Here is a 19,602-nt window from a genome sequence, read left to right on the forward strand (position 1 = left end):
ACCCGTCCAAAAAAGGCACTTTAAGAAAAACAAATACGTTTTTCCTGCTTAAAACCACACTGACGACTAAGTTATATTGGTCTACTGCCCAAATCTGAAGTATCAAAATGAATAACAAACTAGAACCAGCTCTATTTAGCAAAAGTTGCGTGAAAAATTCGGGTGAGCGACATTCTGCACCCTAGCGGCCAATAATTAAACTACTTTCAGCCGTCTGCTCCGGTCTCGTTAGGGAGTTTTTCCCAAATGTACGTGATGATGACGTGCCCCATTAACAGGACGTAACATCTATTTTAAAATGCGTTTCCAAAGTGAATGCATGAGGACAATCCATTTAAGTGTCGTATATCACTGGAAACGCCCGATTCCCGTGAATAAGGACAATCACAATGTATTACATTACCAAAACAAAAATGTGTCGGAAGGAACTATATGGATGGTCCCATCGCACCCCCCCCTCCAGCAGTATGACACAGAAGGGCTAGTTGACTGTCCACCGGGGGGGGGGGGGGGTTTGGGGGGAGCTTCCCCCCAACGCACTGGTAAAAACCTATGTCGACGGAGGGGGGTTTGGGGGGTGTCCCCCCATTGTAACAGCTGTAGTTGTTAGAGCTTGCACTTAACATATGCTCGTAGGGGGGTTCGGGGGAGCTCCCCCGACCTAAAGGGGGGCTCACTAAGTCCTTGACTTTACATATTAAGCCCCCCTCTTAGGAGGGGCTCTTAAGATACACGTGTGTGCGGGAGTATATAATGTAAATGAAGTGAAATAAAGAGAGTAAATATTGTATATCCAACAAACAATTTTTTTTGGTTTTTCAAAATGGCGCTGAATAAATAAATCAGACCAGTTGTAGCGCTGAATTATAAATCAGACCAGTTGTAACAGGTTACGAGAACATCTAATTTAAATCTTCATGGGAATTCGCTACATATGCCTAAGAAATTGGCCAATTATATTGATATTTTTATTAGAGAAATATCCGTCATAAATAATGACAGAAAAGGTGGTTTTATATCAATTTTGTGTCGACATGGTCGAGGTCACGTGACATAAACAAAACAATCGCACACACCCGTCCAAAAAAGGCACTTTAAGAAAAACAAATACGTTTTCCCTGCTTAAAACCACACTGACGACTTAGTTATATTGGTCTACTGCCCAAATCTGAAGTATCAAAATGAATAACAAACTAGAACTAGCTCTATTTAGCAAAAGTTGCGTGAAAAATTCGGGTGAGCGACATTCTGTACCCTAGCGGCCAATAATTAAACTACTTTCAGCCGTCTGCTCCGGTCTCGTTAGGGAGTTTTTCCCAGTTTTCCCGCGATGATGACGTGACCCATTAACAGGACGTAACATCTATTTTAAAATGCGTTTCCAAAGTGAATGCATGAGGACAACCCATTTGTGTCGTATATCACAGGAAACGCCCGATTCCCGTGAATAAGGACAATCACAATGTATTACATTACCAAAACAAAACTGTGTCGGAAGGAACTATATGGATGGTCTCATCGCACCCCCCCCCCCCCTCCAGCAGTATGACACAAGGGCTAGTTGACTGTCCACCGGGGGGGGGGGGGGGTTTGGGGGGAGCTTCCCCCCAACGCACTGGTAAAAACCTATGTCGACGGAGGGGGGTTTGGGGGGTGTCCCCCCATTGTAACAGCTGTAGTTGTTAGAGCTTGCACTTAACATATGCTCGTCGGGGGGTTCGGGGGAGCTCCCCCGACCTAAAGGGGGGCTCACTAAGTCCTTGACTTTACATATTAGCCAACAGTTGTAACGAAATGACTGAGGAGTGTCGTTCTGTCACGAAAAGTCACCTGTCTCATAGTACGTTGTACATGACATTGTACGCTTTTGCAAGAGAAGAGTAACGTTGTTTCCCGATATTTCTCCATTCAAGCACGATCGCGGCCTGATCCAGAAGGTATTCCGCGGGCTTCAGCTCAATAAGTCACCAAGAATTTTCTTTGAGTCAATGCCCCTCTCGCTACTTGATTCCTGCACCAGATCACGGTGACCAGACTAACTAAAGTGAAGTTTTCCTTTGCGCTCAAGCACACCCTTCTTGTTTCCTGCGCCGGATTAATCAAAGTACGATCCGCCCGCTCTCATTCCACCTAAATGATTAATGATTCCATTTAAAGAAGGAACCAATCAATGATTCTATCCGTGTGTGATGTTACGAGTTTAGAAGAACACGGTTATCTGTCAGATGACTACACACATTGTATATGGCATCATGAGATTCCTCCGTCGTATACACGTTTGAAATATGGAGAGGCGGAGTATATTGAAAACCATTGGTGCCGAAGGATATGTAGTATATGATAGATGGCGCTTGATTTAGTCCACAATATAGCAAATAAATGGATCTCACATCTATACTTGCCGACAGTTATGGATTTAGTTGTAACCGCTGCCGTCAACACGAGGCACAGTGGACGCATATATAGTGCATGTGCAAAAAAGTTGACAAAATGCGATTGTGTGTCTTCTCCAGAGCCATTTTCTTCACACTGTCGACCATCGTGACAACCCCGTGAAGAATTAGCAAGAAATTGCTTGATAAATAATGACTGTTATAACTATAATGTATTCACAGCCAATGGTGACAACAGACCATATCATTCACTGGCTGCCTCAGTGGCGTCTGGGGCGTACAAGACGGATGCAAAAGGTGAGTCGAGCGTGTCCGTGCATACCGTCGTCTGCTGTCGAGGAAAGCAACACTGGTCTCAACTGTTTGATATTCTGTTAAGCTGCTGTGATGCGAGAGGTCTAATTCTGCCTCATTGGTGAGAGTGTTTTCCGTACCGAATCGTGTTTGAGGCTTGTCGTCATTAATTCATTTATGACGGCTATAACGTGAGGGTGAACAGAGAAGCGATTGTTGAGTGATTTGACCTCTATTAGACTGAATGTCACAGCAAGAGGTCAGCGTCGCGGTCATTGTTTGGTATTACATATCATGGACTGCACTTTCAGTTAAAATATCTTTTTTTATATCTCAAGCGACCCGTAAACGATCATGATTTCGATTTAAATCGCCGCGATGGTGATCGAATTCAACTCGCTTGCAGTGATCACCGCCAGTATGTTGATATTTTTAGCCTTTTCACCAGAAGAACCTGCACATCATCATCATACTGCATGTGGGTATAACGTACATTGTACGCGCCCTAATGACACGACATCATCACTGACATAAAGCACTGGAAGTCACTTTTTACAGGCGAAACCGTTTGAAATGTCAAGGTTAATATAATGATCGAATGTATTGCTCTGATGTCAGTCGTAAAAATCCGCTGAAAAGAGGCTTATACTTGCGTGCATGCGAACATTAGGCGTCAGGATATTGTAAAAACGCTTATGAAGTCGGCATCATTTGCTTTAAGGCTGAGTTTCGTGGTACAGGGTGTTCCAATTCTCTTAGCAAAAACACAACTTCCATTTTTTATTTGTAGTGCTGTGACTGTTAATGTTCATGTATAATGTCTGATATAAATTAAAGCAGGGTGTGAAAGGTACACCGACTCATCATTCGTTTGATCAAATTATCCAGACAATTATTCCTCGACACGACTCGGTTCTAACTACAAACTTTTATACTTGTATAATGTCAAATTTCATAAAATCTTGTTTTTGAAATAAGTGGCTATAAAGCAGTTGTGGAATCATAAAACAACGCATTTTAGGCAACAAGCACACGTTTTCTATTAGACGCATATGGCGCTTCTCGATCTACAACATGTAAGTATTTTGTTGGTGTTCGAGCTTTTGTTCTTCTACCTGGTCTTAGTTTTTCCGCAACAGAAAGTAAAATAAGTCTTCGCCCCCTAGAAGCTGAGTAAAATTATCCAAAATGTATTCAGGGATTCCACAAAATGTATGTTATTCTTAATGCAGAATGCGTTAACACGTGATGCCAGCCGGAAGCGCCAACATGAAATAGTGGGTTTGATTTTAGGATTTATTTAAGCTTACCCAAAGGAATTTTTCAATTTAAATTCTAATCAAACACCCACAGCTATAGTTCCCATTATTGACAGCTGGTCACCTCCAACCTGATGACTACTAAAAGGCCACGTCGTCTCATTTGTATGCGAGAGATCGTTTCCCTACCCACTGCTATTGTCCGTCGAGGCTTCATAAATTTTAGATAAAAAGCTCGAAGGTCTCCATGAAATATCTAAAGTTGCTACGACATGTAATCATATACTGTGCGTGACACTACCATTACCTAAATAGTTCTTTCAGCAACGGATAAACAACTGTCTCACCAATATAGCGACATGGCTCTTACGTTAGTGACTAGAAGCAGGCAGCAATTTCTTTCACCAGTTTGATAATGTTGTACAATGTACGCGCAGCGCAGCTCGGAAGAAAACGAAAAGCGATGTGGGCAAAGAAATGATTCCATAGTTTATCACCAGGTCCTTGTGATGGCTTTGTTATGATACTCCATCGGGTAGCGGGAAACCAAAACCGTAGCAGGAATATACGCTAAGATCGATCGAAAATATTTTACATCAACTGAGTTCCATAAACGATGACAGAAACTTGTGCACGTGGATTCGTGAAGATATCTGTAAGATCAAGAACAACCAAACTTGAACGAAATACAACTACAATGTTGTTGTTCCCGCTCCAGAGCCCCAAAATATGTGTACAAAACATTTCAGAAAGGATTGTATTGGACTTTGATAAAATATATCTGAAAGGCTTATCTGGCTATGATTTTTTTTTCAAAGCAGAGAGTGGCAATTTTTGAAATTATGTAAGTTATCAATATGACTGGAGACAGAGTCAATGCTCTTGCCCCATGATGGTTAGGAGCAACGAATTTCAAGTTATAACCGTTTGAACCAGGCATTCTAATGAGCGAAAACCGTGCCAATGAACGGACAAGCACGTTCGAATAATGGTACAGCGAGCCGAACACCTGGGGCAGAACACAGATTATACATGGTTTATGAATCTCCTCTTTGATGGCTGGCTAATGATACTATCGTTTCTCCTAAGGAATAGTCAGCTGCGGCGTGTGATCATGATAACCTGTATGAAGTTTTTCCGTGCTCCTTTAGAGAATTAGTGATGCCGGTCTGTGCTGATCATGAGGAGACAAACGTATTTTTAGCTATCATTTCAAAAATCAGGTAGAGAAGGAGAGGGGGCGGGCATTTTTCCCCGTCGATGTTTTTAGATGCCGTCGAGTGATTGAATTGAAGAAAACACGATATTTCGTATAAAAAAAATCAGCTTTGGTATATACAGTATATATGTTTATTCACACTCAACAGAGACTAGGTACAATCAGTACAATAGGCCTTGGCCGTCCATGATTTTACACATTAACCCAGGGAATACGGCTTCAAGGAATACCACGGATCTCATTGCTCGATCCATGCAGCACACATAGTCACATCTCAATGACGATCAAGCAAAGCTTTGCGGTCAACAACCGTGGTGGATGCATCCCATTGCATCTCGTACTCTACATCTATAACTATTTAGCGTACATATACTACACCCGACAAAAGGTTTCCCTACACATGTGCAGTAGCCCCGAGCAATTTCTTCAATATTCCTCTGATCCTCTACATTGTGTCGACTCTTTGCAATATCTGAACCGTTGAACTTTGTTTATACACACTTTCGACTTGATTCAATCGATATTGTTTTAGTTTTTTAAAAAAAACCATCTCTTTGATCAGGGGACATTATCGTTAAGTTGAATTTATCATACCAGTTAGGTTTTGCTGCGTTATGTCAATCGTCATGGAGGCAATGGGTTTTTACAAGATGTAGGAAAGGATATCTCGTAGACAGGCAGTTGAGACAGCAGGGAGCAACTTAAGGCCTATTTGTTGGTATAATCATTGAACCTTTCTTCCGGGCAGTGAGAAGCAGGCCGAGTGCGAGGGTCACACATGGTCGCTGAACAAAGCAGCATGCTTATTGTCTACTATTCTCGAGTGGGCCACCAAAAGCAAGTACACTACTAAAAAAAGTTGTGTAAAAAGTTAAGGAACTGCTCTTTAGATATCTGAAAAACAACATTGAAAAATGAGTAATGGTTGCCAACCTGATCAGGTTGGGCCAAACATCATTCACAAGACGGACATGAAGCCTCAATACGTATTCGCGACCGAACGTACCAGAAACTCATCGGTAGTCGGCGTGGGTCACCAGGTATAAAGAGAGCCGACTGCGTGAGCGCCCAGTACAACCAGCAAACATCGATGTACCAAGCTTAATACTTGCACCAATGCCAGAAATTTTAATTAAAACGGCAAAAGCGATCCAATTTCTGATGAATAAAATGTTGCACGGCACGGCGATTAGACTTGCTGTTGGTTGTGATAACAGGTGGCAGGGTCATTGCAGCATGCACATACAAAGCCAATATGCAAAGTGAACGAACCAATAACACATTCAAAACATGAATTTGAACATAAGGTTTAGATGTAATAAAAACGGTTTGTCTATGCATGAATTAAAAATGCAACATTATTCACATCGGCCCACTAATAATTTGGCTCGTTGCAAGTTTTAAACAAACAACTTGTAAATGAACTACATGTACATGAAAGTACACGAATAAATAACAGATGTAACCATGGTTACTGAAATCCTCTTGTATCCTAAAACGTGGCCAAGGAGTTTTGCACAGCGGCCCAAAAGGACAGTGAAAATTACTTTGGAAAAGGCAGCAGTAGATATTCAGGAGTGCTTAAGTCATCAGCGACAGCGTAGTTCAACAAAGATTTGTCAAAGCATCGGAATCCGTCTGTCACTCAAAGCCATAAGATCCACGGAAAAGCACACCATTGTTTTCCATTTACCAGACGTTGTCATCTGATAAACATTGATGTCATCAAGAAATGCGTCCATATCCAGTACTGTTATATATTTGTCTTCAAAAATGCCTTCATCTCCTGTAATACTGCTGTACACTCGCCTTCAAGAAGTCCACTTATCTCCCAGTTGTATATTCGTCTTCAAGAAGTCCTTTCATCTCATGTTCTGTTGTACACTCGCCTTCAAGAAGTCCACTCATCTCCTAGTTGTATATTCGTCTTCAAGAAGTCCATTCATCTCAAGTTCTGTTGTACATTCGTCTTCAAGAAGTCCTTTCATCTCCTGTTCTGTTGTACATTCGTCTTCAAGAAGTCCTTTCATCTCCTGTTCTGTTGTACACTCGTCTTCAAGAAGTCCATTCATCTCCTGTTCTGTTGTACATTCGTCTTCAAGAAGTCCTTTCATCTCCTGTTCTGTTGTACATTCGTCTTCAAGAAGTCCATTCATCTCCTGTTCTGTCGTACATTCGTCTTCAAGAAGCCCATTCATCTCCTGTTCTGTTGTACATTCGTCTTCAAGAAGTCCATTCATCTCCTGTTCTGTCGTACATTCGTCTTCAAGAAGCCCATTCATCTCCTGTTCTGTTATACATTCGTCATAAGATAAGTCCTTTCATTTCCGGTTCTGTTGTACATTCGTCATAAGATAAATCCTTACCATCTCCTGTTTTGTTGTTCATTCGTCTACAAGAAGTCCTTTCATCTCCAGTTATGGTATACATTCGTCATAAGATAAGTCCTTTCATGTCCAGTTCTGTTATACATTCGTCCTCAAGAAGTCCTTTCATCTCCTGTTCTGCTGTACATTCGTCTTCAAGAAGTCCCTTCATCTCCAGTTCTACTGTTGTACACTCGTCTTCAAGAAGTCCCTTCATCACTTGTTTTGTTTTTTTTCTTTCTTTCAAATATCGTCTGCAGCAATACACAAAAACCGCGCCTATCACCAATACGGCGCCTGACATGCTCAGCGCATTCGGGATATCATGAAAGATTATGATCTGCATGACATATGCGATTGGTATCTCAGACGTTCGGGCAATCGCCACTGCTGTAGCCGTGTCGTACCTCAGGGCTAACTGATATGAGACCTGAGCGAACAGATTCGTGAGCGTGGATGCCATTGTCCATAACCACGGGGCAACCTCTCCCGGAAATCTCCACCTCTCGATTACTGAGACTATTGGGAGTCCACATATGAACATAACCAAGTTGACCTGACATACTATTATCGTTGGGTTGATATCTGTTAATTTCTTCCGAATGATATAACTCACGGCAGAGATTATGGTCGCCGCGATTGCAAATATTGAAGCATAGATCCTTTGTAACTGAAAGCCACTGTCGTTGAAGGAGGTTTCGGAGCGATTACGACAGTCGACTGCTGTCAGGTTGCCGACGATATCAGTGCAGTTTTTATCATTGGCACTGCCGTGTTGAATTCCGCTTCTGTTGGGATGAAGAACGCCTCCGTTCATATGAAACAGCGTTTTAAGAAACGTTGGTTGAACAACGAAAATAACTCCTAACACCATTACAACTGTTATTACAAAATCGAATATCCCGAATGGTTCTTTGAGAATGAAATATGCCAGGATTCCAATGATGACGGGAGACGAATACAATATTGCATTTACATCACCAAAACTAAGGTGAAGCACGGCTGCGAAATATAAGTAGTTGACGAAAATACTTGTCATTCCAAGTATCCAAGCGTATCGGTTTTTTAGTATGATTGGCGGTTCCCCTTTTAATAGTAGGTAGGCTGCCGCAAATATCACGGTCACGAGCGATCTGATACATACAATCTCGGAGGACCCCATTCCTTCCACCTTCTTGAACAGAACGAGGCTGACAGAATACAATAGAGCTGAAAGAGCCCCCAGTACAATTCCAAAGAATCTTGAAAGCTTCTGAAAACATCGGGCTGGTGATTGGCCTGACATTGTAGCTGAAAAATATGATAATGAGAATACATGTTATAGCCTTTTTCGAATGAACCATTATCAAGGCTTATCACCCCTTAAAAGAGGTGAATGGGTTTTAGTTGTAACGCTTTATCCATTGTTTTAACGGATGGCGAATAATTTCAGATTTTGTTTTCAAGCTGAAAAAACGATTTTTCTCGAATTCTCGCCCATAAAAAGGGGCAGTGTCCTACTACACGTATAACAGATCCCTGTTCTGTACCATGTTTTTACAAGGACAATATATTGGTTGTGTTCTGACGTTCACAAGTAACCAACATTCGACCTACCTGCTGTCCTAGTACATACACACCGTGTCTGGTGCCAAATGTGACCCCAAACAGCCAAACCGGCATATGTCGCAGAGAATATGAGCCCAAATATCACTAGGATATAATGGGAAAAATTGATGCCCGTTTTTCTCTAAAAGCAGACAACAGTGAAATGAACCACCAGTCCCCCTCAACCCGTCGAGCTCATAGCAAAGAGCGCCTGCTGTGACAGGTCACGATGATGTATAGGAAAAGATATATGTAATAAAAATTATGAAGAGAAAAAAAAAGACATTCATATACATATTATTATACAGTGTAGACGCTATTTAGCCGGATGAGAGGCGCCTGTAGAAAAGGCCTGTTTTATGTGTAGTAGGCCTATGTGAAACAGACGCACCAAAACCGGCTGAATAGCGTCTACACAGTATATTAGTGAGGTTTCGCAACCGCCCGGTTATGCCCTTCGACGACGTTTATCTATTGTTCAGGTAAACTCACACAATAGATAAACGTCGTCGTAGGGCCTAAACGGGTCGTTGCGAAACCTCACTATTATAGGTACTTTGACTGAGATATGAACATATTTCTACTTATACTTACTATTGTAACCCTACAAGCTATTCTGTGGCGGGTGGTTCTCCCACCGAGGTTGGCATCTCGCGGTTTATATTAATCCGACACATGATACTAGTATTAGTATTTACGAGTATGCAATGAGTGTGAGTATACGTGTACATGTATAATATGAAGAAAATACATTCATGACATGTATGACATAAGTCTTTTATACAAGTATAAAAAATGTGCATGCATTTATAAACTTATTATGATGCAAAATAATTGCTTTTTTGATGGATTTGATCGCATCATACCACTGACAATGACTGATACTAACTCCATGTTTCATCACCCAATATGGCGATATATCTAACTGGGTCTACATCAGTGTGAAACCGTCTGTGTAGGTGCTTTAAGAAGTGCGTTGTCCACCAGCACATGGGCATATAGGAGAGATACTAACACCAGTTTACAAAATATAAACAATATTGTTCTTCATTTACCAGGCGTTTGCCATCTGATGAACTTTCGTCATCAAGATGTCCCTCTATCTCCTGCATGGTCTTTGAAGAAGTCCATTCATTTCCAGTCTGTTGTAGATTCGTCTTCCAGAAGTCCATTCATTTCCACTTCTGTTGCAGATTCGTCTTCGAGAAGGCCATTCATCTCCTGTTCTGTTGTACATTCGTCTTCAAGAAGGCCCTTCATCTCCTGTTCTGTTGTACATTCGTCTTCAAGAAGGCCCTTCATCTCCTGTTCTGTTGTACATTCGTCTTCAAGAAGGCCCTTCATCTCCTGTTCTACTGTTGTTTTTCTTTCATTCAAATATCGTCTGAAGCAATACACTATAACCGCGCCTGTCACCAACACGGCGCCTGATATACTCAATGCATTCGGGATATCATGAAAGATTATGATCTGCATGACATATGCGATTGGTATCTCAGACGTTCGGGCAATCGCCACTGCTGTAGCCGTGTCGTACCTCAGGGCTAATAGCATTGTGACCTGGCCGAGCAAATTCGTGAGCGTGGATGCCATTGTCCATAACCACGGGGCAACCTCTCCCGGAAATCTCCACCTCTCGATTACTGAGACTATTGGGAGTCCACCTATGAAAATAAGCAAGTTGAACTGACAGACTATTATCGTTGGGTTGATATCTGTTAATTTCTTCCGAATGATATAATTAATGGCAAAGATTATGGTCGCCACGATTGCAAATATTGAAGCACAGATCCTTGGTAACTGAAAGCCACTGTCGTTGAAGGAGGTCTCGGAGCGATTACGACAGTCGAATGCTGTCAGGTTGGCGACGATATCAGTGCAGTTTTTATCATTGGCACTGCCGTGTTGAATTCTGCTTATGTTAGAATAAAGAACGCCACCGTTCATATGAAACAGCGTTTTAAGAAACGTTGGTTGAACAACGAAAATAACTCCTAACACCATTACAACTGTTATTACAAAATCGAATATCCCGAATGGTTCTTTGAGAATGAAATATGCCAGGATTCCAATGATGACGGGAGACGAATAAAATATTGCATTTACATCACCAAAACTAAGGCGAAGCAGGGCGGCGAAATATAAGTAGTTGACGAAAATACTTGTCATTCCAAGTATCCAAGCGTATCGGTTTTTTAGTATGATTGGCGGTTCCCCTTTTAGTAGTAGGTAGGCTGCCGCAAATATCACGGTCACGAGCGACCTGATACATACAATCTCGGAGGACCCCATTCCTTCCACCTTCTTGAACAGAACGAGGCTGACAGAATACGATAGAGCTGACAGAGCCCCAAGTACAATTCCAAGGAATCTTGAAAGCTTCTGAAAACATCGGGCTGGTGATTGGCCTGACATTGTAGCTGAAAAGTATGATAATGAGAATACATGTAATACAAAGATGGATTGATCATAGTTATTTTACTGATGACATGAATACATGTATAATGTCATTATTTTGTTTTAGCCACTGCAGGTGCCCAGCTACATTGCTCTCTTAGTCAAACTCCATTTTACAACAACATGTACATTTATGTTCATGTACATGTATAGCCAAAATGTCGATTTTTCGATCGGGTCAGCCTTTTTCGAATGAACCATTATCAAGGCTTATCACCCCTTAAAAGAGGTGAATGGGTTTTAGTTGTAACGTTTTATCCATTGTTTTAACGGATGGCGAATAATTTCCGATTTTGTTTTCAAGCTGAAAAAACCATTTTTCTCGAATTCTCGCCCATAAAAAGGGGCAGTGTCCTACTACACGTATAACAGATCCCCGTTCTGTACCATGTTTTTACAAGGACAATATATTGGTTGTGTTCTGACGTTCACAAGTAACCAACATTCGACCTACCTGCTGTCCTAGTACATACACACCGTGTCTGGTGCCAAATGTGACCCCAAACAGCCAAACCGGCATATGTCGCAGAGAATATGAGCCCAAATATCACTAGGATATAATGGGAAAAATTGATGCCCGTTTTTCTCTAAAAGCAGACAACAGCGAAATGAACCACCAGTCCCTCTCAACCCGTCGAGCTCATAGCAAAGAGCGCCTGCTGTGACAGGTCACAATTATGTATAGGAAAAGATATAATAAAAATTATGAAGAGAAAAAAAAGACATTCATATACATGTACATATTATTATACAGCGTAGACGCTATTTAGCCGGATGAGAGGCGCCTGTAGAAAAGGCCTATTTTATGTGTAGTAGGCCTATGTGAAACAGACGCACCAAAACTGGCTCAATAGCGTCTACACAGTATATGATAGGTACTTTGACTGAGATATGAACATATTTCTACTCATACTTACTATTGTAACCCTACAAGCTATTCTGTGGCGGGTGGTTCCCCCACCGAGGTTGGCATCTCGCGGTTTATATTAATCCGACACATGATACTAGTATTAGTATTTACGACAGTATGCAATAAGTGTGAGTATACGTGTACATGTATAATATGAAGAAAATACATTCATGACATGTATGACATAAGTCTTTCATACAAGTATAAAAAATGTGCATGCATTTATAAACTTATTATGATGCAAAATAATTGCTTTTTTAATGGATTTGATCGCATTCATACCACTGACAATGACTGATACTAACTCCATGTTTCATCACCCAATATGGCGATATATCTAACTGGGTCTACATCAGTCTGAAACCGTCTGTGTAGGTGCTTTAAGAAGTTCGTTGTCCACCAGCACATGGGCATATAGGAGAGATACTAACACCAGTTTACAAAATATAAACAATATTGTTCTTCATTTACCAGGCGTTTGCCATCTGATGAACTTTCGTCATCAAGATGTCCCTCTATCTCCTGCATGGTCTTTGAAGAAGTCCATTCATTTCCAGTTCTGTTGTAGATTCGTCTTCAAGAAGTCCATTCATCTCCACTTCTGTTGTAGATTCGTCTTCGAGAAGGCCATTCATCTCCTGTTCTGTTGTACATTCGTCTTCAAGAAGGCCCTTCATCTCCTGTTCTGTTGTACATTCGTCTTCAAGAAGGCCCTTCATCTCCTGTTCTACTGTTGTTTTTCTTTCATTCAAATATCGTCTGAAGCAATACACTATAACCGCGCCTGTCACCAACACGGCGCCTGATATACTCAATGCATTCGGGATATCATGAAAGATTATGATCTGCATGACATATGCGATTGGTATCTCAGACGTTCGGGCAATCGCCACGGCTGTAGCCGTGTCGTACCTCAGGGCTAATAGCATTGTGACCTGGCCGAGCAAAGTCGTGAGCGTGGATGCCATTGTCCATAACCACGGGGCAACCTCTCCCGGAAATCTCCACCTCTCGATTACTGAGACTATTGGGAGTCCACCTATGAACATAACCAAGTTGAACTGACAGACTATTATCGTTGGGTTGATATCTGTTAATTTCTTCCGAATGATATAATTAATGGCAAAGATTATGGTCGCCATGATTGCAAATATTGAAGCATAGATCCTTGGTAACTGAAGGCCACTGTCGTTGAAGGAGGTCTCGGAGCGATTACGACAGTCGAATGCTGTCAAGTTGGCGACGATATCAGTGCAGTTTTTATCATTGGCACTGCCGTGTTGAATTCTGCTTGTGTTAGAATAAAGAACGCCACCGTTCATATGAAACAGCGTTTTAAGAAACGTTGGTTGAACAACGAAAATAATCCTAACACCATTACAACTGTTATTACAAAATCGAATATCCCGAATGGTTCTTTAAGAATGAAATATGCCAGGATTCCAATGATGACGGGAGACGAATAAAATATTGCATTTACATCACCAAAACTAAGGCGAAGCAGGGCGGCGAAATATAAGTAGTTGAGGAAAATACTTGTCATTCCAAGTATCCAACCGTATCGGTTTTTTAGTATGATTGGCGGTTCCCCTTTTAGTAGTAGGTAGGCTGCCGCAAATATCACGGTCACGAGCGACCTGATACATACAATCTCGGAGGACCCCATTCCTTCCACCTTCTTGAACAGAACGAGGCTGACAGAATACGATAGAGCTGACAGAGCCCCAAGTACAATTCCAAGGAATCTTGAAAGCTTCTGAAAACATCGGGCTGGTGATTGGCCTGACATTGTGGCTGAAAAGTATGATAATGAGAATACATGTAATACAAAGATGGATTGATCATAGCTATTTTACTGATGACATGAATACATGTATAATGTCATTATTTTGTTTTAGCCACTGCAGGTGCCCAGCTACATTGCTCTCTTAGTAAAACTCCATTTTACAACAACATGTACATTTATGTTCATGTACATGTATAGCCAAAATGTCGATTTTTCGATCGGGTCAGCCTTTTTCGAATAAACCATTATCAAGGCTTATCACCCCTTAAATGAGGTGAATGGGTTTTAGTTGTAACGTTTTATCCATTGTTTTAACGGATGGCGAATAATTTCCGATTTTGTTTTCAAGCTGAAAAAACGATTTTTCTCGAATTCTCGCCCATAAAAAGGGCAGTGTCCTACTACACGTATAACAGATCCCTGTTCTGTACCATGTTTTTACAAGGACAATATATTGGTTGTGTTCTGACGTTCACAATAACCAACATTCGACCTACCTGCTGTCCTAGTACATACACACCGTGTCTGGTGCCAAATGTGACCCCAAACAGCCAAACCGGCATATGTCGCAGAGAATATGAGCCCAAATATCACTAGGATATAATGGGAAAAATTGATGCCCGTTTTTCTCTAAAAGCAGACAACAGTGAAATGAACCACCAGTCCCCCTCAACCCGTCGAGCTCATAGCAAAGAGCGCCTGCTGTGACAGGTCACAATTATGTATAGGAAAAGATATAATAAAAATTATGAAGAGAAAAAAAAGACATTCATATACATGTACATATTATTATACAGCGTAGACGCTATTTAGCCGATGAGAGGCGCCTGTAGAAAAGGCCTATTTTATGTGTAGTAGGCCTATGTGAAACAGACGCACCAAAACTGGCTCAATAGCGTCTACACAGTATATGATAGGTACTTTGACTGAGATATGAACATATTTCTACTCATACTTACTATTGTAACCCTACAAGCTATTCTGTGGCGGGTGGTTCTCCCACCGAGGTTGGCATCTCGCGGTTTATATTAATCCGACACATGATACTAGTATTAGTATTTACGAGTATGCAATGAGTGTGAGTATACGTGTACATGTATAATAAGAAAATACATTCATGACATGTATGACATAAGTCTTTTATACAGGTATAAAATATGTGCATGCATTTATAAACTTATTATGATGCAAAATAATTGCTTTTTTAATGGATTTGATCGCATTCATACCACTGACAATGACTGATGCTAACTCCATGTTTTATCACCCAATATGCCGATATATCTAATTGGGTCTACATCAGTCTGAAACCGTCTGTGTAGGTGTTTTAAGAAGTGCGTTGTCCACCAGCGCATGGGCATATAGGAGAGATATTAACACCAGTTTACAAAATATAAACACTATTGTTCTTCATTTACCAGGCGTTTGCCATCTGATGAACTTTCGTCATCAAGATGTCCCTCTATCTCCTGCATGGTCTTTGAAGAAGTCCATTCATTTCCAGTTCTGTTGTAGATTCGTCTTCCAGAAGTTCATTCATCTCCACTTCTGTTGTAGATTCGTCTTCGAGAAGGCCATTCATCTCCTGTTCTGTTGTACATTCGTCTTCAAGAAGGCCCTTCATCTCCTGTTCTGTTGTACATTCGTCTTCAAGAAGGCCCTTCATCTCCTGTTCTACTGTTGTTTTTCTTTCATTCAAATATCGTCTGAAGCAATACACTATAACCGCGCCTGTCACCAACACGGCGCCTGATATACTCAATGCATTCGGGATATCATGAAAGATTATGATCTGCATGACATATGCGATTGGTATCTCAGACGTTCGGGCAATCGCCACGGCTGTAGCCGTGTCGTACCTCAGGGCTAATAGCATTGTGACCTGGCCGAGCAAATTCGTGAGCGTGGATGCCATTGTCCATAACCACGGGGCAACCTCTCCCGGAAATCTCCACCTCTCGATTACTGAGACTATTGGGAGTCCACTTATGAAAATAAGCAAGTTGAACTGACAGACTATTATCGTTGGGTTGATATCTGTTAATTTCTTCCGAATGATATAATTAATGGCAAAGATTATGGTCGCCACGATTGCAAATATTGAAGCATAGATCCTTGGTAACTGAAAGCCACTGTCGTTGAAGGAGGTCTCGGAGCGATTACGACAGGCGAATGCTGTCAAGTTGGCGACGATATCAGTGCAGTTTTTATCATTGGCACTGCCGTGTTGAATTCTGCTTGTGTTGGAATAAAGAACGCCACCGTTCATATGAAACAGCGTTTTAAGAAACGTTGGTTGAACAACGAAAATAACTCCTAACACCATTACAACTGTTATTACAAAATCGAATATCCCGAATGGTTCTTTGAGAATGAAATATGCCAGGATTCCAATGATGACGGGAGACGAATAAAATATTGCATTTACATCACCAAAACTAAGGCGAAGCAGGGCGGCGAAATATAAGTAGTCGACGAAAATACTTGTCATTCCAAGTATCCAAGCGTATCGGTTTTTTAGTATGATTGGCGGTTCCCCTTTTAGTAGTAGGTAGGCTGCCGCAAATATCACGGTCAGGAGCGACCTGATACATACAATCTCGGAGGACCCCATTCCTTCCACCTTCTTGAACAGAACGAGACTGGCAGAATACGATAGAGCTGACAGAGCCCCCAGTACAATTCCAAGGAATCTTGAAAGCTTCTGAAAACATCGGGCTGGTGATTGACCTGACATTGTGGCTGAAAAGTATGATAATGAGAATACATGTAATACAAAGATGGATTGATCATAGCTATTTTACTGATGACATGAATACATGTATAATGTCATTATTTTGTTTAAGCCACTGCAGGTGCTCAGCTACATATCTGTCTTAGTCAAACTCGATTTTACAACAACATGTGCATTTATGTACATGTATATGTATAGCCAAAATGTCGATTTTTCAATCGGGTCTGTCTTTTTCGAATGAACCATTGAATGAATGAATGAAAAGCATTTATAGGCGGCGCCTTTCCATGAGCCTGATCAAGGTGCCACCCCGTTCAAAACCGAAAACATCATTCAGAGAAGTGCTTCTTAAAAAGCCACGTCTTTAACCATTAACAAGGCTTATCACCCCTTAAAAGAGGTGAATGGGTTTTAGTTGTAACGTTTTATCCATTGTTTTAACGGATGGCGAATAAAAATTTCCGATTTTGTTTTCTAGCTGATCAAACGATTTTTCTCGAATTCTTGCCCATAAAAAGGGGCAGTGTCCTACTACACGTATAACAGATCCCTGTTCTGTACCATGTTTTTATTATCATTACTTTACAATTACATTGGATGTGTTCTGACGTTCACAAGTAACCAACATTCAACCTACCTGCTGTCCCAGTACATATACACCGTGTCTGGTGCCAAATGTGACCCCAAGCAGCCAAACCGGGCGTATGTCGCACAGAATATGAGCCCAAATAACACCAGGATATAATCGGAAAAATTTATGCCCTTTTTTCTCTTTAAGGCAGACAACAGTGAAATGAATCACCAGTCCGCCTCAACCCGTCGAGCTCACAGCAACGAGCGCCTGCTGTGACAGGTCACAATCATGTATGAAAATCACATAATAATAAAAATAATTAATATACATGTACAATGTAATTACAATAATATATGAAATACACATACATATTATTATACTGTGTAGTCGCCATTTAGCCGTACAAAAGGCCTATTTTACGTGTGTTAGGCCTATGTGAAACAGACGAACCTCAACCGGCTAAATAGCGTCTACACAGTATAATAGGTACTTTGACTGAGATATGAACATCTACTCATACTTACTATTGTAACCCTACAAGACAATCTGTGGCGGGTGGTTGTCCCACCGAGATTGGCATCTCGCGGTTTATATTAATCCGACACATGATACTAGTATTAGTATTTACGAGTATGCAATGAGTGTGAGTATACGTGTACATGTATAACATGAAGAAAATACATTCATGACATGTATGACATAAGTCTTTTATACAAGTATAAAAAATGTGCATGCATTTATAAACTTATTATGATGCAAAATAATTGCTTTTTTAATGGATTTGATCGCATTCATACCACTGACAATGACTGATACTAACTCCATGTTTCATCACCCAATATGGCGATATATCTAATTGGGTCTACATCAGTCTGAAACCGTCTGTGTAGGTGCTTTAAGAAGTGCGTTGTCCCCCAGCACATGGGCATATAGGAGAGATATTAACACCAGTTTACAACATATAAACAATATTGTTCTTCATTTACCAGGCGTTTGCCATCTGATGAACTTTCGTCATCAAGATGTCCCTCTATCTCCTGCATGGTCTTTGAAGAAGTCCATTCATTTCCAGTTCTGTTGTAGATTCGTCTTCCAGAAGTCCATTCATCTCCACTTTTGTTGTAGATTCGTCTTTGAGAAGGCCATTCATCTCCTGTTCTGTTGTACATTCGTCTTCAAGAAGGCCCTTCATCTCCTATTCTGTTGTACATTCGTCTTCAAGAAGGCCCTTCATCTCCTGTTCTGTTGTACATTCGTCTTCAAGAAGGCCCTTCATCTCCTGTTCTGTTGTACATCCGTCTTCGAGAAGGCCCTTCATCTCCTGTTCTGTTGTACATTCGTCTTCAAGAAGGCCCTTCATCTCCTGTTCTACTGTTGTTTTTCTTTCATTCAAATATCGTCTGAAGCAATACACTATAACCGCGCCTGTCACCAACACGGCGCCTGATATACTCAATGCATTCGGGATATCATGAAAGATTATGATCTGCATGACATATGCGATTGGTATCTCAGACGTTCGGGCAATCGCCACTGCTGTAGCCGTGTCGTACCTCAGGGCTAATAGCATTGTAAATTCGTGAGCGTGGATGCAATTGTCCATAACCACGGGGCAACCTCCCCCGTAAATCTCCACCTCTCGATTACTGAGACTATTGGGAGTCCACCTATGAAAATAAGCAAGTTGAACTGACAGACTATTATCGTTGGGTTGATATCTGTTAATTTCTTCCGAATGATATAATTAATGGCAAAGATTATGGTCGCCACGATTGCAAATATTGAAGCATAGATCCTTGGTAACTGAAGGCCACTGTCGTTGAAGGAGGTCTCGGAGCGATTACGACAGTCGAATGCTGTCAGGTTGGCGACGATATCAGTGCAGTTTTTATCATTGACACTGCCGTGTTGAATTATGCTTGTGTTGGAATAAAGAACGCCACCGTTCATTTGAAACAGCGTTTTAAGAAACGTTGGTTGAACAACGAAAATAACTCCTAACACCATTACAACTGTTATTACA

At 41.2% G+C, this 19,602-nt stretch overlaps 2 protein-coding genes across 2 annotated transcripts in view; one reads left to right on the top strand and one right to left on the bottom strand.

Annotated features, from left to right (window-relative positions):
• LOC135493247 (uncharacterized) overlaps window positions 1-19,602 on the top strand; it is a 99,238-nt gene that overhangs the window by 32,509 nt on the left and 47,127 nt on the right. The gene's annotated exons all lie outside the window — the stretch shown is intronic.
• On the bottom strand, window positions 5,287-9,478 carry LOC135493745 (histone deacetylase 6-like). Its single transcript, XM_064781287.1, has 2 exons — window positions 9,128-9,478; window positions 5,287-8,821 (listed from the first exon to the last, which is right to left on the bottom strand). Exon 2 carries the CDS (start codon window positions 7,445-7,447, stop codon window positions 7,070-7,072), a length of 378 nt encoding a protein of 125 aa, XP_064637357.1. The 5' UTR covers window positions 7,448-8,821; window positions 9,128-9,478; the 3' UTR covers window positions 5,287-7,069.

This window comes from Lineus longissimus, chromosome 9 (assembly GCF_910592395.1).
Source record: "Lineus longissimus chromosome 9, tnLinLong1.2, whole genome shotgun sequence".
Taxonomy (NCBI): domain Eukaryota; kingdom Metazoa; phylum Nemertea; class Pilidiophora; order Heteronemertea; family Lineidae; genus Lineus; species Lineus longissimus.

Excerpts from the sequence above, each read along its gene's own strand:
- LOC135493745 (XM_064781287.1), bottom strand. The coding sequence starts at position 7,447 with ATGAATGGGCTTCTTGAAGACGAATGTACGACAGAACAGGAGATGAAT.